Source organism: Setaria viridis, chromosome 9, assembly GCF_005286985.2.
Source record: "Setaria viridis chromosome 9, Setaria_viridis_v4.0, whole genome shotgun sequence".
NCBI classification, from domain to species: domain Eukaryota; kingdom Viridiplantae; phylum Streptophyta; class Magnoliopsida; order Poales; family Poaceae; genus Setaria; species Setaria viridis.
The window spans coordinates 23,735,131-23,761,525 of NC_048271.2; the positions used below are offsets into that span (position 1 = coordinate 23,735,131).

Sequence of the window (26,395 nt, forward strand, 5' to 3'; positions counted from 1 at the left end):
TGAGGCACAAGCTTCAGATGCAGCAATGAAAATATAGTCCGAGAAGATTGAGAGTTTGAAGAAAGCAGGAAGAGAAACTGAGTATCTCCTTCATCAACTGCTAAACTTCAGAGGGTAAGGTCAATGGGTTTCTTAGGTATCTGCTTATTACCTCCCAACTGCTTGTGCTGGTTTGTGAGTATTGTGATTTGTGCTCAGTGTGTTTCTAGGCCAGCTTTGTTCTTGGTCAGAGAGAGATATCATGTGTAGTGATTTGTGATCTCTTATGGATAATATGCTTATGCTTGTTCTTTAATCATGAATAATAATGTGTGAAGTGTGATGAGAAATATCTATTTGTATGTGTGGTATATATAGATTAATTTGTACTATCAATTACAGAATTGATTTGTATGTAATATTAAATTAGATTATGTTTTAATTAAGCGCTACTTGGGCTACACCCGAAATAGCTGGGCCCAAAATTTTGTGGGTCTAAATAAAGTTACAAATGTTCCGCTAAATCCATTAAGAATTGGGCCTAAATAAAGTTACGACATCAGCATATGTTGCGCTTGATCCAACAAGAATTGGACCTAAATCATGTTATCACATCAGCAATTATTGGGCTCGGTCCAAGAAGAATTGGGCCTAAATCTTGGGCTGGACACAACAAGAATTGGGCCTAAATCAGTATATGACGACAACAATTATTGGGCTTGGTCCAACAAGAACTGAGTCTAATTCAATCTATGACAAAATAGTTTGTCACAACCGTCATGCCACATCAGACTATGGTCTAACATAGCATGCTATGCAGGAGCCAGTTTATCATGACATGTGGAACGAATTTTCAGTTGTCATTATCTTAGTGACGCACCTAAATAAGGAACGTCACTAGTCGCGGTTTATGATGCTCAACTAATGACGAAGGGTTTTCATCACTCCCACGTCATAAATCACGGTTTATGATGCAAAAAACGCGTGTATGACACCTGGTCGAAAGATTTCTTGTAGTGTGCTCGCTTGCTCCCTAAACGACTATGTCGTCTACATCCCGGTGGCTCGTACGACTACTTCGTCTACTTCTTAGTGTCGTTCGAGGGACTGCACTACATACCTCTTCCTGCATCGACTTGTATGACGACATCGACTGAGGCCACCCCACAAAGCCACCGGTGACTTGTATAACTAATCCAGGTGGTGACAGCGCATCCGGTTCCAAAGGAACCGGTCCCGCCTCAGGGTACAAACTAAAACCTATGTGTGTTATTTTGTTCATGCTTATGCGTTAAACATGAACACGTGCACCTATTTCTTAAACATGAACACATGCACCAGAATCACTCACTTTAGTCATAATAATATTAATGTTTCACATATTTAATTTTGAAATTAAAATATATCGAATTATGCTTAAATTTCTAACAGATATTACAAGTCTTTGATCAAGTCGGTATGAAAGGATCATTTATGCTGTTTCTTTTAGACTCGCTCCTAAATCCCCACGAAGCCACCGGTGACCAGCAGCATCAGCACGACGACGAGCATGTGCAGCAGCCATGCGGGTTGCAGGGTCTCTAGCCACCCACATGCCGGCACACGGCTCTGCCACCCCAAGCGAAATAAACCAAGGCAACAACTTATGGGATCCTAGCAAATAACCCACCCATGCCAGCAGTGGTAGAGCCGAAAACTCAAATTTTATCTTAACAATAGGCAGTAATATTAGAATTTTCAAAATTTAGTTGGGGGAAGGGGAGGCTGGCTTCGATGGCTCCCCTGGCTACGCCACTCATGCCAGCGGCCATGGTGGCCAGCACGAGGAGGAAGACATTGGAGAGAGTAATATACCCTATGCACTTTGCTAATTTTCTTGCTTGTTCTACGAAACTTCGACTCCCTCCATTCCAAATTGTAGATCATTTTAATTTTTCTAAGTTCATAGATATTATCATGCATCTGGACATACACTATATCTATATGCATAATAATATTTATGAATCTAAAAAAAGTTAAAATATTGTTTGCCTCCGTTCCATTGTCAAAAAAAAAGTAACTAAAAATATTTAAAAATTATAAAATTACACTTTGAGGGAGAGGGGAAATTGATTTGTACTTAACTATCCACTTTTATCTTCGTTATCATAGAAAAACTATCCACGTTCTCTATCACATGCATAAGAGGTGAAAGGGAGAGAGGAAAGTGAAGCTAGATACGAGGACGAATGCCTCGCGGTCTAAGCCTCCTGGGGTAGTGGTCCTGTCGATAGATAAAGTGACACACCACGGCGACCAGCTCGATTGTGAAGTCTAGGTTTGCTTGAGAAGGAACTGCTCGAGGTAGAGGAAGGTGCGACAGCAGGGTACGTGCTGGCAAGCTCGATGACACCGACCTACTGGTTCAAGTTTGCCTGTGTCGAGGAAGCTAGAGTCGCAGTCGTCTGAACGATGAACTTGATCGGGTGTGTGCTCGAGCATGATGGCCGGGAGCATGTCACAACTTGATAGGTTGGGTTTGAACGATGAACAAGATGTGGAGTCCGGCCAACGGCCCTTTAATACCGCGAGGCAGGATATACCTATGCTTAAGGGACTCAAGGGTCACGCACAACTAGGAGTCTTGTAGTGTCTAGGAGGACATGGTGAGCAGGCTGCGAGCAACGACCATCAGTCCATGAGGGGAGGGAAAATGGACGGTGCTGACGATTGGAAATGGCGGTCTTCACTTTCTGAATCTGGCATCATCAAAGAATCTTGTTGGCGGCGGCGCTGGGAAAGTGCGCTATGCTCGTGTCGTTGAGAACGTGAGCACATATGCAAAGGGATAAGGGCTAACATGGTTTTTTCACATATCATTCATAAGGGATTAGGATCGTGCCCGTGCGTTGCTACAGGCAACAAAATTTTTATATTGCAAAACATTGGATTCAACGGGATAATAAAAATATAAAACATGTATAAATATGAAATAAGTATATCATCCAAGATTGGATTCAGCAGGACAATAATCATGTGGAACAAGTACGAATAAAGGTCATCCAAATGCCACCCCCATCTATCCTATTTCTTTGCCTATGATGCGTCAAAGGAAATGTTTTATAATGCCTGGTAGTCTTGTCCTCCAGGTATTCACTTCGTACGCTAGAAGATTGATGAAGAAGTGTTGCCACATCGTTATAGCATCTTGTACGTAAGATAAGTGCTTACTTCAACTTAAGCTCTCGTGTGATGGGATTTATCGTATATTGTAAAATTACAAAGGAACATACAACAAAGCATATCTACTCACTTTTTTGATGTGCACATTTCGAGGACTATCCCACTGTAGAATAAGCCATCCATCTAAAAATCTGTGGTATGATGAATCGTCAGCTATATAAATATACCAACATATCTTTTAAGAAATAAAGGATATTGACACTCTAAAATGCCGGTGTGTCAGAGCTGATCTTACCCATCAGTGTCTTCCACAATCCCTTTCGCGCGTTCAAATTCCCATTTGTGAACATCCTCCCATGAATCAGGTTTAAGCTGTCTAAATGCATTCATAAATTTTAGGTGAAACCCTACAATCTGTATCACATAATGTTTATATGGCACATCTATGACATATTTTGGAATGGGTTTAGTGTCAATCACAATAAGTTTCTTCCGCTTAATGTCGAGTACATAAAGCAGGTAGGTATTGACATGCTTCCATGACCAGAGAAACTGCAAAGCACTCAGTATTAGGACCACAAAGGCTATGTAATGAACAAATCGAGCACCCTCCGACTGCATATCTATGTTGGCATTCTCTTTGTCTACAATGTTTTTCATCGTATAGCGTTCACGACGTTTTTTTATCTAATAGTGACTTAGAATAGTTGTATACAATGTATAGTAGCATTTGTAGGTAGTTTAAAGATGAACACACAAAAATTCACATCGAACCTCAAAGCAAGTGCTTGTTTCCCATACATCTTTTATTTTTTTCGACACACTAATCATTATCTTTTTCCTGTATCCCACATTGATGATTAAACAAAATTAATCAGATCTGTTTTGTTTGCAAATTTGATTATCTAAAAGTATGGCCATCCTGATTCCCTCTATTTAGACTGGATGGTGGATAGGGCAGCCAAGTCCTGTGTCAGTCGAATGCCATTTGACCCATTTCTGCGCAATTCACCAGCAAGGTCAAAAAATAACGCAACGAAACATACAAGGGTCTAGCTAAAACATTGCAGTCTGTTTCGTTTCTTTGGAGCACACAACTGCAATGACAACAACAACAATGCCTTTTATTCCCAAATCTCAAGCTAGAATCACAGTAACAAAAATACAGCATCATGGATATAAACCAGGGTATTAGATATGCAGCTTCTGCCCCTTAAATCCTAGACAGGATTTCTGGAACTCCGCACTATGAAAGAGAGAGAAGTATGAGTATGACTGCTCTTGAAGATTGCATCAGATTGGTCTTTCAAATTAGATAATGGATAGCTCAATGCAGACCGCAGACCGACAGGTAGGTGAAACAATGATGACCACCAGTATTTCTATATAATTGCATATGGGCACAATAATATGACCCTCCTATACAGATAGACATGCCAGGACATCCAGAACACACGCACAAAAAGAAATATCGGTCTATCTGAACAATACTGCATGGTAAGCTGAATAAAACATTAGGAAAAGACGTCCAGTCAATGAGCGTTGAGCACAACGAGCAAGACATTCTTGAAGTTCAGAGTGCTGCGGTATGCAATAAAATGTCTGCTACTCAATTGAGGGAGAGAAAGGAGGGTCTAACATAGCACATCTCTAATGTTTCTCAAAATTATTTTGCAAAACATTATAAAAATATACTGTAGATAGCAGAATCAAATGGAAAAGAAGAAGATAATGTACCAGCAGGGAAGTTACAAGAAGAAGGATCATCATTGCTTAATGGGACGTTTCCATCCAATCCTGTATTGAAATAAAATTGACAAAAATTAAACAAATGCAAGCAAGATGCAAAAGAACTTTGTACATCTGGAGGCCCACCTGATACATGAATCAAGTCGTCATTTCCATCCAAATCTCTCTCATGTATCCATTCATCATTGTCATCCAGATATCCCCTATGTAGCCGGTCATCGTTTTCATCTTTGATCATGGATATACCGCCACCTACAACTTGAATTTGCAAAGTAAATAAAGTGACATGAATATGACAAAAATATTGCAAAATGATACAGGAAAAAATCGAGTACCCTCCAACTGCATAGCTAGGTGGGAATTATCTTTGTCTACAACTTTATTAACCATATGGTGTTCACGACGCTTTTTGTTCCTTTCCATTCTTTTTTCATCAGACATTGTTGCAGACCGTTCTCTATCTCTCAGCCTCTTACAAGCATTAGGATCAACATCATCTGCCGCCATCCACGTGGTGCTTGGTTAGCTACAAAGCAGCCCATTATTAAAAAAGGCAATGTCTTCGGAGGAGAGAAACATTTAATTGAAACGATATTTCACCTTGAGGTGTTGTGTTGGTGATGTCTGCAAGCGGATGTCTACCATGGGTGGACTTTGATGGATCCATGGATGTCGCTGACGTTCCCAAGAAGCAAGAATCTGGAGAGCATACATTGATGGAGATGAAATAATGGATTATTCAGATAAAGAGCCATAACATACAGAATTTGACAGTGGATTGTACCCTTTATTGAAAGGCGATTGTTATGGCAACAGGTAAGGGCACTATATTAAAACATAATGTCACAAAAACAGGTTTAACATACATTTTTCATAGTAGGATAACATTAATATGCTGCAAAGGAGAATGGCTGAATTGTCTTGATCACAAAAGGATGAGAAGCGTAATGAAATGGACCCTAAGACTAAACCAGCAGCACCTGACAACAAGCTTCATTAAAATACCTATTCTATATCAGGGTCCTCCCCTATTACTTCATTAAAAAAAAGGCCTCAAACCCCTACAATTCAACCTCCTAAGCTTAATGTGCATTGGATCAATGATGAATTTTTGTTGCATAAGACAATTGAAGATTACTAAAGCATAAAAAAAACCAGTTGCAAGCACCCCATCCATTTTGGAATACATATGGTAGCATGCAACAATGAAAGAGAGAAAGAATGGTCTCAATAAATACCTAGCAATAATCCATTATTGCTTGTTGGAATAGAACAAAAATGAGAGAATTCTTGGACCTGACTCGTCAATCTCACCGACCACTACAAAGGCCCTGTTCTACAACACGTTATTATCAACAATGCCATCCAGATCTTAGGAACAAAAGGCAGCTCACAAACAGGACCATTAAATGGATGAATAAGAAATGACAGTGGATACTAAAGCTAGCAATTTCTAGCGAGTATGAAGCAAGTTAAATTCAGTTAATGGCCAAGACTGAACCAGCAGTACCTGACAACAACCTTCTTTAAAATAGCTATTGTACAGCAGGGTCCTCCCCTGTTGCTTCATTTAAAAAAAAAGACCTCAGACCCCTACAATTCAACCTCATAAGCTTAATGCACAGCATACCAATGGCGAATTTTTGTTGCATAAGACAACTGAAGATTACTAAAGCAAAAAAAATACCAGTTGCAAGCACCCCATCCATTTTGGAATACATCAGGTAGCATGCATTCATGAAAGAGCATCCCTCCAACCTACGGAGTACATACTATCATCCATCCATTTCCATGTCCAACCATATTTGTACTGCAGCTGATAAACTAGTCACAAACCCAACTAATCTGCCAAGTACCAGAGGAGGCAAGCTAGCTAAGATGAGGTAGGGGGTAACTAACTGTGGTGTTTGTTGGAAAAAAAACCAACTGATGTTTGTAATATTCACATGCCAGAGCCTAAAACTCCTAGAATGGGATTGCAATTCCGACAGTTCCAACATTGAGGAATAAAAATCAGATGACTCAAAGCCTAAGACATCATCCCCAGCAGGTTCTATGTCGGTCTGATATAGTTACCATTGTGTTCACTTAACACAAGTGTTAAGCAATTAATCTAGCAATTTCATTATCTTGCTAATCTAGATTGTGTGTTGGAATAGAATAGAAATGAGATAAATCTGCGACATGACTCGTCAATCTCACAGACCACTACAAAAACCATGATCTACAACACGTTATTACCAACAATGAATGCCAGATCTCAGGAACAAAATAAGCAGAGAATGACCATCTACCTTTGGCGGCGATGGCGACTGAGGGCAGTGGCAGGGCGTCGATGGAAGACGGCGGTGGGCCGGCGAGCAATCGCCTACGGCGAAGAGGCGCGGATTGGTGGCAGCTCGTGGGTCCGAGGCTGGAGGGCCGGTGAGGCGGTGGCGTGGCCGGTGGAGCGAGGGGTGGTGAGGTGGCGGCGGGCAGGAGGCGGCACGTCGTGCCAGCCGGAGTCGGGGGCACGCAGGAGGCGGTTTAGGGAGAGGAGGAGCGTACCGTAGGGGCGGCGGCAGCGACGGGTAGGAGGCGGCGTTGGGTGACGCGGGATCGGATGGCGCTCGGGGGGTGGCGGCTGTGGGAGGTGACAGGAGGGCTTAGGGACGCGGGCGACGCGCAGCGAGAGGAAGGGCTCTGATTTCCGATTGAATCATGGACGGCGGAGAAACATGCGCGGGACGAAGGATGACGGAGGAGAAACTCGAACGCGGGCGACGTGGAGAGAGAGAGAGAGAGAAGGGCTCAGATTTCGGCGTTTCAAGAGCGGATGGCGGCAAATTAGTTTAGCGCGGGATGAATGTCGAGCGGAGGAACGACGTACTAAAAAATTGTCTTACTTTTGGTTTTTTTAGAGTAGAGAAAAGAAAACAAAACATACTACAAAGAGCAAAATAGCAATTAAACAAATTGAACATTATCTTGGCAAATTGACGAAATCATTCTTGGAAGTGTGACACAAGGTTGGCAAATTGCAAAAGCTTGGTTCCTACGAAAAGGGTAAGTCCTAATGTTTTGAAAGTATCGTCCGGATTTGAGCTAAACCAAAATAGTTTTTTGCGCTTGAAGATATGATTTAATAAAGTTTTCTTGTAAGTAATATATTACTATTTTGATAATATAATACTTTACTGAAATGTAGAAAGTTGAAATTTGAAGTCTATTTAAGAATAGTTGATGTGGGTCACAAACCAAGATATCATCTTAGTTTTTGGCATTGTATATTAACCACGTGTGAGGACTTTTTCTCCTGTTGCAACGCACGGGCACTTGTTGACAACACCATACAATTTCTCCATAGTTTTATAGCAATACCAATCTTGCTCTCTCTGTGCATGGGGTGTACGTTGCCTTATAAGGAGGCATGATATTAATTGCTTCACCATGCATAGAAATTCACTCGGACTTCGCCTTATGGTATCTGAAACAACAGCAGCATAAGTTTTAATTCCTTGGAAAGGTTGTAAAATTGGAAGTGGCACCATGATTAACGATTGTGACGTGCCACAACAAATTCATTTGCAATTGGTAACTAAAGATGTTGCACGCATTTGTTCTGAACACCGCTACAGAAAATCTTTGGGCTATGGATGCTCATTTCCTGACAGAAAACCTCTAAAAATGTCTCAGTTATTAATCTGCTTCTTTACAAAAATTTCTGTGTAGTTCGTTCCAAATTGTATAGAAAATATATTCTAGATCATGCACAAATTTTTATACTTAAATAATGCTTCTGACTTCAGTATGATTGTGGCAATATCATTAGCTTACAAAAAAGTTGCCTCTTGCAAAGTTGCTAACACTTCATCGGTTGTGAATTGGACTTGGAGCCATTCTATACTACATCTCAGGTGAGGTCTCCTCCCCGATTATTCACAACGAAGGAAAAAAAGTATTATTACGAATTAAAGAGCTGCCGCATCACATTTAATTTCCTACGACTTGATGTTGATGGTGTGCTCCGACGACGAGGTGTCGACGGCCATCGTGTGGACGGCGGCGTCTTTGAGCGACGGGTGGCTCACGGTGAACTTGTACTCGCCGAGGGGGAGGTCGAGCTCCACCGCCCCCTTGTCGTCGGTGGTTGCGGACGCACGGTGCGTCTTCCACTCGGCGATGAGCTTGTCGACGAGATCGCCGACGGGGAGGTTCTTGAAGCTGTTGTCCGTGAGGCACATGACGTAGCAGCCCTTGGCGTGCCACGCTGCCCACATGACGATGCCGTCCACGTTGGGGTGCGCGAACCCTTCCCTGAGCACCTGCTCCAGGAACTTCACCTGGTTGGGGCTCTTGACCACGTCCACCTCGGTGAGCCACATGGGCAGCTTGAGCTTCGCCAGCGTGTCCAGCGCGCTCCTCATGTAGGGGAGGTTGGGGGTGGAGAAGTGGCTCTCGAGCCCGACGCCGAGCTTGAGCCCGCCGTTGCCGGGGTAGCTCCGGATCTGGTTCATCTTGGCCACGTACTTGGCGGGCACCGGGTTCGGGTCCCCGGGCTGCTCCAGCGTGTTGAACTCGTTCATGAAGAGGATGGCGTTGCGGTCGAGCTGCCCCACCTGGTTGTAGATCTGCGCCGACGCGTTGGGGCCGAGCTTGGTCTCGAAGAAGTTGAAGTGGAGGTTCTCGTTCACCACGTCCCAGTGGATCACCTTGCCGGCGTAGCGGGACACGACGGACTTGAGCCGCTTCTGCATGGCCGCCTTGAGCTGGGCCAGGTTGAGGGGCATCACCCACTTCATCTGCGAGTTCTGGTCGTCCCAGAACACGTTGTGCCCGCGCACCTTGATGCCGTGCTTCTGCATGAGCTTGAGCATGGCGTCCGCGACGCGGTAGTCCTCCTGGTTCTGGGCCCACTCGGTGCCGTACCACTTCATCTCGTTCTCGAAGGTGGCCACGGTGAAGCGCGACGAGAACCACTTCTCGTACGCCGGGAGGTCAAGGATCTCCTTGGTGATGGCATTGCCAAACGGGAACCCCAGCCGGAGGAGCTCGATGCTGACGTTGGCGTGCGCCATCGGCTTGTCGCCGGCGCCCTTGGCGACCAACCTGACGGTTCGTCGCCGGGCCTTGTCGGCGGAGCGGCGGGCGTGGGCGTCCCACTCGTCGAAGGTGAAGGGTTGCAGGGAGACGCTGTCCACCAAGATGTCCACCGGTGCCTCGCTCTGCAGTGTGCACGTTGTCGAAGATCGGCGTCGAACATTATTCACAGAGACATTAGCATTGTGTTCGGCTAATAATAACTTGGCATACCTCAAAGTAGATCTCTCCGTGTCCGGAAGAGTAGGTGGTCATGCCTCCCTTGAGCATGCTCCAGCAGCCGGACTGGGCAACGATGGCACCGGCGATGACGCGCTCGCCGCTGGGGGCCTTGACGACCGCCTTCACATGGGCAGTGCCGTTCGAGACCTGCAGCCATGCTGCGTATGCGCACGCACGAATTCGAAGCACACGGATCAGGAAGATGAACACGTACTTAAAATAAGCCATGCTCCACGGATGGTCGATCTGTCCTCAGTCCTCACATATATACCTGATAGCAAGTAGTGCATGTCGCCCTGCATCTGGACTCTCTGGTAGACGCTGTGGGACGGCAGGAACCTGCCGCTGCTGGACAGGAAGCTGCCCGCGTTATGCACCACCGCGAACTTGTTGCCGGACGGCGAGCTGCTCACGCCGGCTTTGATGTTCCGGTACGTCGACCAGCCCATCAGCCCGCTGTTGAACTCGCTGTTCTGGATGACGCCTCCGTTGTACAAGGGCTTCATTGGGTCGCGAAGGCACTGGAGATTTTTTTTTTTTTGCCACAAATGAGAACCAAGTGTATTTTCATTATGATTCGAGCAAAAAGTTTACGACATATATCACTTATGTTTTTTTTGTCGTCTCATGCTTTGTGGACTATAAGAAGTTCAAAGTAATATAATGAAGGCAGATTTCATAGACCGTTAAAGAAAATTAAAAAATCTGGACTGATAACAAGGTTTTCTGGATATAACTGCATATACTGAATAATTTTCCCTTATTATGCAATATGTGTTTTGGTCCAGAACATGTGTTGAAACAAATTGGTGAGATTTTTAACTTTTTTTTGCCAAACTTCTCGTGATGGATATGTTAGAGTGCCGAACCCCGGAGTCATGTAAATTCTTATATTTAACTTATATAAGCTGAAACAGGATCTGAGCTGTTCTATTTTTTTAAAAAAAAAACACAATAAGAGGATTATAAACCTGCTCAAATTAAACTTTATTAGATGGGCCAGCCTAATTGGTGACAAAATTTGACAATTTAAAACCTTACGATGACCATTTTCTCATTTCTTGTAAATTCCTCACAAGAGATTGTCATTGCCAAATTACACACATATTTACTAGAAAATATATCATCTTCAATATTTCTCGAATTTGCGATGTAGAAGTTAATTAAAGTTCATCTAACTCTTAAAATAAAAAAATTATATTTCAAGTAGATTCACTACGGGAAACACTTAATTTGCCGAGTGCCACAGGCACTCGGCGAAGACCCAAAAACACTCGGCAAAGGCTTTGCCGAGTGTTACACTCGGCATATAGCACACGGCAAATTTTGTGTCGGTATAATGGTGTAGAAGCCATAATGGGGTAGATATTCCGTTGAAATTAAGTTCCGTAAATGGTTTAGCTAGATGGGTAGAAGCCATAATGGGGTTATGTAAGAGGGGAATGCAATACATGGATGTAGCAGACACTGTAACTTACCTCGATGCTTGCCGTGTGATCATATTCTACAGACAGCACCATGCACCCTACGACATAAAAAAGAGACATACATCAGTAGCTTGCCCGGAAATGTACACTAAATGGTATTGCAAGAAGGAAACACAAATTCTTCTGGCAATAGGAAACATTTCTCACAACAAACTAACCTTGAAACAGAGCTACCACCAACAATGAGAGCACAAGCTTCTCCATGGCAACCCTCATTTTGTGTTCCTCTCAGCTACTAGTGACGATTTGGTTTGTGAGAGGACAAGCGAATATATAGTCACAGGGGCAGCGTTAGCGTGCGGCAAAGAGTGGTCTATCTGTTACTTTGAATCGGTAGTACTTAGCGACAGAAGTGGTAAAACACAGGAGACAGTCTTGCAAATTGAGTGGACGAAAGCTTAGTCAGGATATTTATAGGCTTGCAGTGCATGAAAAATTTTATTAGTAAAAGGAACACAAAATTTACAAGAAACTTGTTTTTTTCCGAGATGGGGATTGCCCAGGCCTCTGCATTAATTGATGCACACACACACCAGTAGAGAACTGAATTTCGATGCGCCCCCTTTTGTCCCGGTTTAAAGTAGGCCCGGGAGAAAAAGGGGTGCGTCACGTTAGGCAAGAATGGAGGGGAGATTTACTCCCGGTTGGTATTTGCAACTGGGACTAAAAGTCCCCATTTAGTCCCGGTTGTAACGGCTAGTTCCGGGGTGTCGGTGGGGTGACCCTTTTGTCCTAGTTGGAGGCTCCAACCGGGATAAAAGGGTGGACCTTTTGTCCCGGTTGGAGCCTCCAACCGGGAGTAAACTTTCAACCGGGACAAAAGGTGTTCCTTTTTGTCTCGGTTGAAGTTTTTAATCGGGATAAAAACTCATCCCCTATTATATACCAAGATAGAGGCCTTTCTTCCTCCTCCAGCCCGAGCTAGTTCACCACAAAGATAGAGAGCTGAGCTTCACATACTTTCCGGTGGTGCTGAAGCAAGGGAGGTGTTGCCCGAATTTTTTTCCCTCATTTTCGTGGGAATTTCACTCATCCAAAGTGTTGTGAAGGTTTGCTACTTCATTCTCATGTTACGATTTGATTTATGCTTTGGAGATGGATAGTTTATTTGCTAGAATGTGAAGTAGAAAATGGAGAAGTATTTTGAGCTAGAATGTGAGGATGATTGGTGTGTCATATATAGTATGTATCCTTGCAGTGGTTTAAGAATGATGCTACCCTTGTCTAGATGGTTTATCTTGTCAAATTCAATATGGTTTTTCAAATCCATACTTGTTGAACTTGCATACCATGTTCATCTCGGCGAGAATATTCTCCATCGAGCAGCAACGTATGTCAAGAAGGAGATCCGATTCTACGAGAAAGAGTGGATACGAACATCGTGGAAGACCGTATCCCCTTTTTTGTAGAATCGAACCTCTTCCATGATGAAGTGCGGTGCCGCCTAGTTGAGAACATGCTCGCCAGATGATCACGGTCTTCAAGTTCAACAAGTTCTGCAGGCATACCATGTTCATCTCGGTAAGCATGTTCTCCATGGAGCAGCAATGGACGTCAAGGAGGAGCTTCGATTTTACGAGAAAGAGTGGCAACAGACATCGTGGAAGACTGTGTCCCCTTTCTCGTAAAATCGAAGCTCTTCCATGATGAAGTACGGTGTCGTCCAGTTGAGAACATGCTCGCCGAGATGATTACGGTCTTCAAGTTCAACAAGTTCTGCAGTGCTAAGGTAAGAATTTTTTTACATAAATGGCTTCTGCTACTGGAGGAAGTGGCGATGGTGGGGGCGATCGTCGTTCCTCTTTTGGCAAGGGGAAAATCATAGTTGGCCTTCAGGATAAGCTGAAGAAAATGAGCACGTTGGAGAAAACAATGCTTCGTTATTTGTAGAAATGACATGAAGAAGCTGTTGCGGCGGGTCAGGAACCTCCTTTTGGTGGTCGTTATGCTCCACCGTCAGTCCCATGTGTTTCACGTCTGCTTAGTAGTACCGTTTCAGGCAGCACAAATAAACCACGGGATGAGGCTGGGTTAGCGGAACCTTCATCTTCACCGTCCAAGGATGCTTAAAGTCCTCCTAGATAATAACCAGTGGATGGCTTGACGTAGTGTATCATGTTGTTTGGATATTTAATTTAAATATGTGTATTTGTATCTATATCTAAACTTTCAGCATTATTTGCACTATAACGTTTGACATGCTTTCAATCGTGAATCCATTTTCATGTGTAATCAATTTTCAAGTGTAATCCATTTTCACGCGTAATCCATTTTCAAGTGTAATCCATTTTCATGCGTAATCAATTTTCAATGTAATCCATTTTCACGCGTAATCCATTTTCAAGTGTATCCATTTTCATGCGTAATACGATGTAGATGGACCGGCAATGGATGTATAATGCAGACAGACGGAGCAAGGTGTTTAGTTGGCTTGCATTATTTTCTCGAAGTGGCCAAAGCGAACAAGCTAGAGAATGAGTTGGTATGTTGTCCATGCTTCCAATGCAATAACAAGAAGGACTATTCAAAGGATTCCTGGGGGACTATTCACAATCACTTGTTTAGATACGGTTTCATGCCTAATTATTTGGTTTGGACCAAGCACGGTGAAAGAGAGGTTGTAATAGAAGACGGCGAAGAGGAGGAGGATGATGACAATATTCCGGACTGGGTTGCAGGCCAAGCTTTTGCAAATACTACAATGGGCGAGGCTGATGAAGATGAGTTTGCAGAAAATAGCCCTACTGATGACCTTGGTCAGGTGCTACGAGATGCATACAGAGATTGCGAAACTGAGAAGGAAGTAGCAAAGTTGCAGTGCATGATAGATGATCGCCAAAAATTGTTGTACCCAGGTTGCCAGCAGGGTCATAAAAAACTAGGTATGACACTAGAATTTGTGCAATTGAAGGCAAAAAATTGTGTGTCCAATAAGACATTTCAGGGGATGTTGAACATTGTTAAGAAGATTTTTCCCGAGGATAATGAATTACCGTCCACAACATATGAAGCTAAACAGATTATTTGCCCTCTTGGATTGGAGGTTCTAAAGATACATGCATGCCCTAATGACTGTATCCTCTATCGTGGTGATGAATACGAGAAAATGGATGCTTTTCCCGTCTGCAAAGCGCTGCGGTATAAGATTAGGCGAGATGATCCTAGTGATGTCGAGGGGTAGTCTCCCAAGAAAAGAGTTCCTGCAAAGGTGATGTGGTATTTCCGTATAATACCATGCTTGAAGCACTTGTTCAGGAACAAGGCGAATGCTAAGTTGATGCGATGGCACAAAGAAGAATGTATGAAGATGAGATGCTGAGACACCCCGCAGATGGGGCCCAGTGGAGATCAATTGATAGAGCATTCTCGAACTTTGAAAGTGAAGCAAGGAACATAAGGTTTGGTTTAAGTACTGATGGATTCAATCCATTCGGTGAGTTAAGTAGTGGCCATAGTACTTGGCCTGTGACAGTATGTGGCCTTTCGAGGGGTTCATGTCAGTTCTAAAAACCTATATTCTTAATCATGCCCGTCCAGAAGGAAGCATCGCCAAGGGATCTGGAACGGAGAAGCTGATCGAGTTTTGTGTTGATTTTATTGACTCAATAGACTCGATTGGGGTTCCAACTTCACGCCACAAGGGGAGGCTCCTGGGAATGGGCACCCTTGCAAGGAAATCAAGTTTGAGCAATGATACTGATTTGTTCGACAAGGTACACTACACTGTTCTGCAATAATCATCCTCTGTGGCTCCGTATATCGAGCAACACAGGCAGATTGTAGTTTCCAAAAACCCGACGAAATCCGATGGTTGGCTTACACGTCATCACATGGAAACTTTTCCCTCCTGGTTGCGCCAACAACCTATGGATAACTCTGAGAGTCACCCACAGCTCACTTGTCTAGTTAGGGGACCTGCTAGCACAATCGTGAAATTCCAAGGCTATGAGATAAATGGTTATACATTTTACACGAGAGCCCAGGACCAGAAAAGCACGAACCAGAATAGTGGTGTCCGCATAGATGCCACAGATACAAATAATACCAAAGAGTCGTATTATGGTTTCATACAGGAGATATGGGAACTCGAATATGGACCGCTCTACATCCCTCGATTTCTTTGCAATTGGGTGAAGCTAACTATCGTAACCAAAGATTAGTACGGAATGACAATAGTAGATCTGAGCAAAACTGGATACAATGATGAACCATTTGTACTTACCAATGATGTGCATCAGGTTTTCTATGTGAAGGACATGTCTAGCAAACCCAAGAGAAATCCAGAAGAGCCATGGGAGCCAAAGTGCCACAAAGTTTTTCTAGGTAAAAGAAAAATCATGGGAGTCGAGGACAAAAACAGACCAATCAGATGATTATGATCAGTTTGATGGTATGCCTCCATTCGCTGTTGAAGTTGACCTAAGCATCCTGCTATCCAAAGAAGAGGCTCCGTACTTATGCCGCGATCATGATCAAGGAACTTTCGTGAAGAAGAAATTTTATAACGTTGTATTGTAATGCGCTAAATTTACTTGACCTTTGTGTACTACTTGATACAATTTTTAATTTAACATATGTATGATTTTATGTGTTCTTAAATTAGCTGAGGTGAAGATTTGTTAGATAAACATGAACAATCTTAACCACATACATAAATGGAATTTTTCGCGCATTGAAATTATTTAATTGAATAATTTCTTGATCATAACGATGCAGTAAAATAATTATTTTAGAAGCCAAACGAACTGGTATAGAATTAATGACTAACTCACACTTATTGTCAATATACTTGCTAATTTAATGTATTTTTGCATGTTCAAAATATGTAAAGTTTTTTATTTTTGCATACTGAAATGCAGGGAAAATATAAATAAAATCCATTTCAAAAAATAGGTGGGAGATGAAAGTGTGGGAAAAGGCCCTTTTGTCCCAGGTGCCAATAGAAACCGAGACAAAAGGTCCTTTTATCCCCGTCGCCAAAAGCAACCGGGATAAAAGGCCGCCCCTTTTGTCCCGGGTGCTAATAGCAACCGGGACAAAAGGCACTCTTTTTATTCGGGTTGATAAATGTAACCGGGATAAAAGGGTAGGTTTCGATTCCCACTGGGGACGTACCCTTTTATCCCGGTTACAGTTAGCAACCGGGATAAAAGGGGGGGCCCTTTTGTCCCGGTTGGTGTTGGCACCCGGGATAAAAGGGCCTTTAGTTCCGGGTTCAATTACGAACTGGGATAAAAGGGGAGGGGGATAAAAGCCATTGTAGCCTCTTCTACCCCCCACGCCAGTTACACTTAGCCAAATTTTCACCGCCGCCAAGATCCCGCGCCCTCTCGCCTGCTCCGTCGCTGCCCATCCGCCTCCCTCGCCGGCCGCCGTCGTCCTCATCGCCCATTGCCCCGGCCATCGTCGTCCCGCCGCCCAGCCGCCTCGCCCGCGCCCGGACCGCCTCCTCCTCCATCGCCCCAGCCCGCCTCCGATCCTCCTCCGTCGCGCCCCCTCGACCTCATCGCCACTGGCCGCCTCCATCGCGGGGCCTCATCGTCGCCTTCGTCCAAGTCACCGCCTCCGTCAACGCCACCTCCTCCGTTGCTGTTGCGCCCTCATCCATCACGGCGCCTTGTCGCCGCCTCCGTCCCTGGTCGCTGGCTGCCTCCGCCCCTCATCGTTGTGGCCACCTTACTCCATCCCCGCCTCCGCTGGCATGCGCATTGCTTCTCCACCGCCCCAGCCGCCACTGTCCCGCCGCCCCGGGCGCCGTACGACCTCATCGTCCAGCTAGGCACCGCGCGAGGTCCGCTGGCACTAGCGCCGGGAAAGAACGGCCCTTGCTGACACAAGCCGAGCCGGTCGGCTTGCGTCAGCGAGGGCCTTTTTTATTTTTTAGTTAGAAAATGAATAGTTATTAGTAGAAAATCAATAGATATTAGTAGATTAGTTAGAAAATAAATAGATATTAGTAGATTAGTTAGAAAATCAGTAGAAAATCATTTGATAAATTTGGTAGAAATTCTTACAAATTAGTAGGAATTAGTAGAAATTTTCTAGAAATTCCAATAAATTTGTAGAAATTAGTATTAATTTGGTAGAAATTTTTACAAATTTACTACTAATTTGTAGAAATTTAGTAGAAATATTTACAAATTACAAGAATTTTCATAGGAATTATTAAAATTATTAGGAACTAGTAGAAATTTTCTAAAAATTCCAATAAATATTTAGAAATTAGTAGAAATTTGGTAGAAATTCTTACAAAGTACTACTAATTTGTAGAAATTTGTATAAACATTCTGCACTTTGTGGGATTCATGTTATTGTATGATTTCATGCATATACCTTTACATACATGTAACTAAGGCAATTTCATGTACATTTCATTTCGTGTGAGTTGCCTATTTCATGCTTGTTCTATGATTCATGACTGTTATGTATGATTCCATGTATGTTTCAATCGGTAGTTGAAATGGCAGACGACGAGACCGCAAGGTATCTCATGGAGCAGATCATTGCTGGTGATGGTAGTGGCTCCAACCTTCCCATATTGTACACCGATGAAGAGGGCACCCAGGCTGACATGTTCCTCATGTCCGGCGATAGGAATGAAGAGCCCGAGCCTCAGCAAAACCTTGCCATGGCGGAAGGTTCCAGCGAGGTATATATAATTTCTATTGTTTTACACCACTGTTAATACTATTTACTAATTAACGAATCTTGAACTGTTAGCACTGTGGATCGACAAAAGGGCAGAAGACCCGAGGTCATACAAGGGTGATGGAAGGGAGGCTTGTCATCACGGAAGTCACAGAAGAGGGCAGGCCGGTTGCTCCCGAAAAAGTAGCAAAGAAGTACTTGAGTCAGATCGGGGCAATCGTAAGGGACAATGTGCCTATCAGCATCAAGGAATGGAAGGGCAAAAACACTAATCCGTACGCACTCCCGGAGACACAAAAGAATATGCTGTGGGAAGATGTCAAGAGACATTTCACATTTCCCGAAGGATATATTGAAAAGGATGTGAAAGCGTGGACGCTGAAGAAGATGGCTACGCAATTCCAGACATTGAAGAAGATGCTGGATGCCAACTACCTTAAGAAGGGCCGAACTCCAGATTTCAATGTGTGGCCAAAGTTGAGGGACCACTGGGAGGCATTTGTTGAATATAAGAGGAGTGAAGACAGTGTGAAAAAGATCCAGACCAACACTACAAATTCTTGTCAGAAGGAGTACCATCATCATCTAGGGCGAGGTGGTTATGGCATAGCAATTCTCAAATGGAAGAAGATGGAACAAGACCTGATTGAACGGGGTATCGTACCTGCAACTATTGAATAGCCCGAACGATCGAAAAATTGGTATTACGCACATGGAGGCTCCCTGAGCCAAGAGGATGGGACGTTGATATTCAATGAGACAATACGTCAGAAGGCTGAATGGCTTATGAAGAACATTAAAGATTCTAAGGCTGGGAGGTTGAAGGTGGACCGAGAGAATGATGAGCTCACATTGGCCTTCGGTAATCCTGAGCACCCAGGATGTTGCTGAGGGTTCGGGGTCATTCCGTGAAAGTTTGCTTTCCGAGGCGACAGCGCAAGCGAAGAAAGGAACAAATCGAGGAGAGCTGGCGGTAGATGCTAGAATCCAAAGTGCAGTCACAAGAAGAAAGAATGTTGGAGGAAATCAATCGTCGAGTGGCCCACGTAGTTGCAGAGTTGATCCAATCTGGAGCATTGCCGAATCCAAACTACGCTAGCCCTTCTCAACGCCTCTTGAGCAGTTGTGCTTCTATAGGGATCCCCGATGCACAGATGCCCAGGTTACCCATGGAGGAGCAACGGTTCGCTGTGGATGCCATCACGCAACGCACCTCATGTGAGCTGCATGCACCGGTCGGCAACCTCACTATTAATGTATACTTATACATAATATTTATGCAATCTTCTCAAATGATCCATGCCTTAGGATCAAAGTTTAATAACTTGTTTACTTCTGCTATATATACAGGTGGCGTACGGGAGTGCATTACCAATCCTAGCAGGGTAGACAAGCCATGGAATGGAGATTCCACCTGGCTACACCAGCGTCAGCATAGAGTAGCTTGTTGATTGCCAATATGAAGGATTAGAGCTTGACCTCCCGGGTGGCGACGGGGAAAGGACACTTGCAGATACGCTTCATGGGATCATTCTATGGCGCAAACGCTACATCATCATTCTCGGCACGGAGCCATCTCCTCAGAGCTCAAGGGCGCTCCCTGTGGATCCCTAGCGGCGACCTTCTCCTCATAGCTCGAGACCGTCATGTCCTGCATAACCTCCTCCAGAACCATCGCTTCCTGCTTGATCAAGGTCTCCATCTCCACCACATCCTGGTGGTGGGAGCGACGACGACAATAACAACACCCCTCCCCGATCACCGTCATCGGGACTAAGAGCAGTCCCGATGAAGGAACCTGCAGCACCACTAAAGAAGTCACGAGCACCGCCTCCCAAGCAAAGACAGAGAAAGAAGAAAACAAAGGAGCCTGAAGTGACTCGTAAGGAACGCTGGGAGGTAATGAGTCATGCAGAACAGTGGGCAGAAATCCAAGCAGAGGCCAGTGCATGGTTCAAGAAACAAGCCGAAGAAAAAAAAGCAAGGGAGATGGAGCCACCGCAAGTAAATCGAAGAGATTTAAAAATTTTTATCAGGATGGAAGAAGGAGCCAAGAAAAGGATACCACTACTATCAAACTACGAACAGGCTTTAGTAAAGGCTGATGAGAGGGATAAAAGGAAAGGAAAGTTATCTTCCAGCGGTGTTGTCCCCGACCTCGGGCATCTATCAAAAAAAGACGCTCAAAAGATAGCAGCAATGCCCTTAGATCAACAAGCACAAGTATTGAAATTCATGAAAGAAATAGGTATGGGACTTGATGAATGTTTAGGGCAAGTTGAGCCTCCAGCTGCACCGCCAGTTCAACTGAGATGGACTTTTAAGCTAGGCAAATCTCTAGTAAGGCCTGAGTTGGTACGGAAGCTATCAACAAAGATGTATGAATTCCATCAATGGTACATGAAGGTGTCCGCCGACTCGAGGGAGATGTTTGGCCTTAAGGTAAAATCGATAGATTTTTACGGCGAAGGCGAGAAAGTTCTGTGGCTAGACTTCAAGGATATATACAAAGTGTACCATCATGATGCCTTGGACGTCTCTCTGATCAGCGCCTGGGTTCTATGAGTGCCCATTTATCTACATGTAAATTTTGGCTCATATCATTATTTTTTTGCATGCGTCACTGTACTAACTTCGTCTTCAATATTATGTAGGATGCTAATTCAGACGTGCCGATGAGAGGCGTACCTACATATTGGCTTCATGGATCCATCTGTAGTTAACCAAAAACAGATACAATTATCGATGGAAAAAACCTTGGTCGAAGTATACAATTTCCTAGACAAACAAAAATTCAAGGATTTCATACTACTTCCATACAACTTCAAGTGTGTGTATACCGTCTACTTTCATTTTCTTTTTCCTTACCTAATTAATGTTAGTTAGCTCTAATATGCATGAACATTTTACGTACGCAGCTTCCACTGGATCCTCATTATAATTGAGCCTGAAAGAAGCTACGTCACTGTCTTCGATTCGTTGAGGAAAGATCTGGTGGAGTACCAAGACATGCAAGACATGCTAGGCTTGTAATAATTCTGGACCTTTATCTCTATGCAAAAGTTTGTTTCCTAAATTTTATCCTTGATACACTATATCATTCATTATTCTAATCCGCAGCGCATGGAAACAATTCATAAGGACACACAAAGGTCCATTCAAAGAAAAACTTACATGGAACACAGACTTCCCGGTACGTATGAAGTCTGCACATTTAGTACATTGTATAACACGAATATTGCATAACTTATTTTTTTCCGCACTGAAGTGCTTAAGACAGGAACCCGGGAATAATCTATGTGGCTACTACATCTGTGAGCACATGCATAGTTTTATGGGATCCAAGGGACAAAAGATGACGCGCGCACAACTTTAAAGTACGTAAAATAAAACTATTACTAGTTAATTATTTTCTAGCTCGATATATTTAATTGTTCGTGTAACATTCACATATTTCCAAATTATAGATGTTAAATATTCAACAAGGACTCTTGAAGAAACAAAGAGTAGCGGCAATATGTGAATGTCTCATTGGATTCCTAATGGACAAGGTGGTAAATCCACAAGGAGAATTTTATTACAATGGACGACATTTAGACGCTCCGAGCAACACCTCGGTGGGAAGATTGTAGATATATAGTTTGATTTATATATATAATACGCGCTAAGATCGATTTGTATATATAGTTGATTTCATTATACTAGTTGAATTGTGTATATATATAGTAATTGTATAATTACTAATTTCATTCATTTAAATACTAGTTGATTTCATTATAAAAAAAGTCTCAACTACTGAAGGTTAACAAAAGGACCGCAGTACGTATGTGATGCATGAAAATTCCAGGCGCCATGCAGGGCGCCATGCATGAAAATTTAAGTAGGGAACCCTTTACTCCCGGTTGCTTTTACCAACTAGTAGTAAAAGGCCTGTCCCGCGCCTGGCATGGTAGGCTCTTTAGTCCTGGTTGGTGAAACCCACCGGGACTAAAGGGTGACTTTACTCCCGGTTGAAGGACCAGGGACTAAAGACCCCCACTTTTGTCTCGATTGGTTTATCCCGGATGGATTTTTGGGAGATATGCACCCTACCAACTGGGACTAAAGGCGAGTTCTCTAGTAGTGACAGCCTTTTTTATTGCATAGTTCAAAAGATTTCAAATATTATCAGTCAAGGTTGAGGCATGAATCAACCATCTAAAAATGAAAAGCAACAAATAACTATCCATTTGCAATTCTGCTAGTGTGTTGCCACCCAGTAGCCTGAAAATAGAAGTCCTATGCATTTGTCAACAGCTGGTTGCATCCAGTAACCATAGGCTCTCGCTGATCCGCCAGGAGGAGGTGGGACCATAATTTTATCCAGTGCACCGCCATTCGAATAACCTACAAAAAATTAGTACCCGTTTATATGTTAAAGATAAAGTTATTCCTGCAGTTCCAAATGGACCAACATAAAGCTGACACTCCAATACGTATCCTAACCTTATTTTTCTTATCTACCCTGTTAAGCCAATTTCCAAACATATTCTTAATATTGGAGGGGAGGTATATTATAAGTGAAGTAAACTATATGCCAAATAATGCAAGCAAAAGGACATGATAAAAACAAGTGTTCAACGCACTCCATTGAGTCACAAAAGCAACACTTTTGATATCCGTTCCAATTCCGTTTAGCCAGATTATCTTTTGTTAACAGGACTTTATTTTTAAGGAGCCACATGAAAATCTTAGCCTTCAGGGGCACTTTTAACTTGCATAAGTATTTGTGCAAGTATCTCGTATTACCATTCATGAGTTGGAGATACAGAGACTTCACAGTGAATTTACCAGTAGTAGTTATTTTCCAAACAAACTGGTCCGGATCAACAGACAAGTTAACCATCATTAGGCACTGACATAAACGCAACCATTTGTTCCATTTATTACCAGTCAAACCTCTTCTAAAATTAATATTTAGGGATGTTTGAGCAAGTACATTTGCAACACGAACATGCTTGTGTTGCACAATATTATATAATGACGGATGTTGTTGAGCCAAAGGTGTGTCACCAAGCCAAATATCTTCCCAAAAACGAATGGATTGTCCATTTCCAATTTTGAAAAATCCATGGGTGAAGAATCCATCCTTGACCCGCATTAGCCCTTTCCAAAAGGGTGAATCAATGGGTTTCGCCTGTACTTGAGAAAGAGTTTTATCCTTCAAATATTTATTATGTAACAATTCTTGCCACTTACCTTGCTCGGTAAGAATTTTTAAAAGCCATTTGCTAAGTAAACATTGGTTCTTAACCTCTAGTACTTCAATACCCAATCCACCTTGGTCTTTGGGGTGACACAAAATGTTTGATTTTGTTAACCTGTATTTTTTCTTAGTATCATTACTTTGCCAAAAGAAACGAGACCTGAAAAAAATCTAAACATTTTCAAACTCCCTTAGGTATCTCCAAAAAGGAGAGCATAAACATCGGTAGGCTCATCAAAATCGCATTAATCAGCACCAAACGGTCTCCATAGGATAGCATTTTGCTTTGCCAACATCCAAGCAACTTTCCACTGGGTTCCACTCAGAATTGCGCAATTTTCTGTAATGAATAGGTATTCCCAGATACTGAAAGGGAAGGGAACCCAACTCACAGCCAAAAGTCTGTATGTATTGTTGTTCCATCTCGTTTGCCTGACCAATACAAAAAGTTTCACTTTTATGAAAGTTTATCTTTAAACCTAAGAGTTGTTCAAAAATGCATAGAATTAGCTTCATATTTACAGCCTTTTCTAAATCATGCTCCATAAAAAGTATGGTATCATCCGCATACTGTAAGATGAAAACCCCTCCGCCCACCAAATGAGGTATGAGGCTCCTAATTTGGCCATCCTCCTTAGCACGAGAGATTAGGATAGCCAACATATCAGCAATGATGTTGAAAAATATTGGAGACAACGGATCACCTTGTCTTAATCCTTTTCTTGTTTGAAAATAATGGCCAATGTCATCATTTACTTGTATTCCAACACTACCACCTTGCACGAATTTTTTTATCCATTTACACCATAGAGGATCAAAACACTTCATGCGAAGTACTTGCTGAAGAAAAGGCCATTTCACCTTATCATATGCCTTTTCAAAATCAATTTTGAAAAGCACACCATCTAATTTCTTACGATGAAGCTCATGAATGGTTTCATGGAGAACGACCAAACCTTCAAGAATGTGTCTTCGTGGCATAAATGCAGTTTGTGTAAGTCCGTAATGCGATTAGTAGCTACTTTAGTAAAAATTTTGAAGCTAACATTCAGAAGACAAATTAGTCTATATTGTTGAATTTGCACCGCATTCCCTTTCTTAGGTAAAAGAGTAATCACCCCAAAATTCAATTTGAACAAAGGTAACTCTTCAGTTTTTAATTGGCCAAAAAGTGCCATTAGATCATTTTTTATGACATCACAAAATGATTGATAAAACTCCGCCAGAAACCCATCTGATCCTGGAGCCTTATTATGCTCCATTTGAGAAATAGCATCAAAAACTTCTTAAATCAGCTGTTAGAAGCATATTCTCTTCAGCCGACACTTGAGGGATATCATCAATATGCTCCTCCATCAAAGAGAAACTATTTTTTTAGGCTCACCAAAGAGTCTTTTGTAATAATCTAAAATATAAACTTTTAAATTCTCTTCACCCACAATGGTTCCTTCATCTTGCCCTAATTGGAAGATTTTCTTTTTTTGATGTTTTCCATTCACTAGTAGAGAAATGACTTTCCATCCACCCCCTTTTGTCCCAGTTTAAAGTTGGCCCGGGACAAAAGGTTCACCAACCGGGACTAAAACTCGGTCACTGGTGGGGGGCTCACCAACTGGGACCTTTTATCCCGGTTGCAAAGGCTAGTTGGAAAAAAAGACTCTAAGAGGCATTTTATCCCGGTTTGAAACACCAACCGGGATAAAAGACCCCCCCTTTTATCCCGGTTGGTAACACCAACCAAGATAAAAGGGTCAAGAGCCTTTTATCCCGGTTGGAAACACCAACCGGGATAAAAGGGGGTCATTTATCCCGGTTGGTGTTTCAAACCGGGATAAAAGGGCCCCCAACGAGGTGACTGGAAAGTGACTGGAAAGGAATTAAATCGGGGGGACCCTTTTATCCCGGTTGGAAACACCAACCGGGATAAAAGGGGGTCATTTATCCCGGTTGGTGTTTCCAACCGGGATAAAAGGGTCCCCCACGAGTTAATACAAAAGGATAGTATCCCCTACATAGTCAGATGTGGTGTGTAGGTGGGATGGCAAGGAAGCTACGCGCGAGGCTGGAGGTTGTGGGTTCGAATCCCACGAACCGCGCACGCGCATATTTCGCGTGACTTGTGACCCCTTTTGTCCCGGTTGGTTTATCCCGGATGCATTTCCGAGATCTTTGCACCCTACCAACCGGGATAAAAGGTGAGTTCTCCACCAGTGATTTGCAATAAGGTGGAAATATTTAGTATTGTTCCCACCTTTTTGAACATATTTAACCTTAGCGCATTGAGCCCATTTAGTCTCTTCATCACATTTAAGTTTGTTCATGCGATCAGTCGCATCTTTTAATCTATCCTATTCTAATCCATTCAAAGGACAAATTTCAGCTTTAATATCAAACTCATCAATTATGGATAATAATCTTTCTTTCTCTTTTTTGTATTTTCCACTTAGATTCTTGGCCCATCCTTTCAAGAATCGACGCAAGTGCCTAATTTTATTCTGCCATCGCTGAATGGGAGTATATCCAATCGATATCAAATTCCATTCCGCTATTATCATCTCATAAAAACCATCTTGTCGTAACCAGGATAGTTCAAAGGAGAATCTAGCCTTATTTCCTAAATGAGCGTGGTGATCAGAATCAATTAGCAGCGATGTCTGGTCAGAACCTGAGCATGTTAGCGCGCGCACCGAAACTAAAGGAAATTTTTGTTCCCATTCTACACTTGCAAGACTACGATCCAGCTTTTCATAAGTTGGTGTGTCCCTACGATTGGCCCATGTAAATTGCTGACCTGAGAGAACAATTTCTCTAAGATCAACACTCT

General features: G+C 43.0%; 1 protein-coding gene across 1 annotated transcript; it reads right to left on the reverse strand.

The window, feature by feature from the left end:
• Positions 1-8,699: 8,699 nt before the first annotated feature.
• LOC117840671 (endo-1,4-beta-xylanase 4) lies at positions 8,700-11,894 on the reverse strand. Its single transcript, XM_034721192.2, has 5 exons — positions 11,837-11,894; positions 11,670-11,716; positions 10,463-10,712; positions 10,183-10,349; positions 8,700-10,094 (listed from the first exon to the last, which is right to left on the reverse strand). Exons 1-5 carry the CDS (start codon positions 11,892-11,894, stop codon positions 8,871-8,873), a joined length of 1,746 nt encoding a protein of 581 aa, XP_034577083.1. The 3' UTR covers positions 8,700-8,870.
• Positions 11,895-26,395: the final 14,501 nt, after the last annotated feature.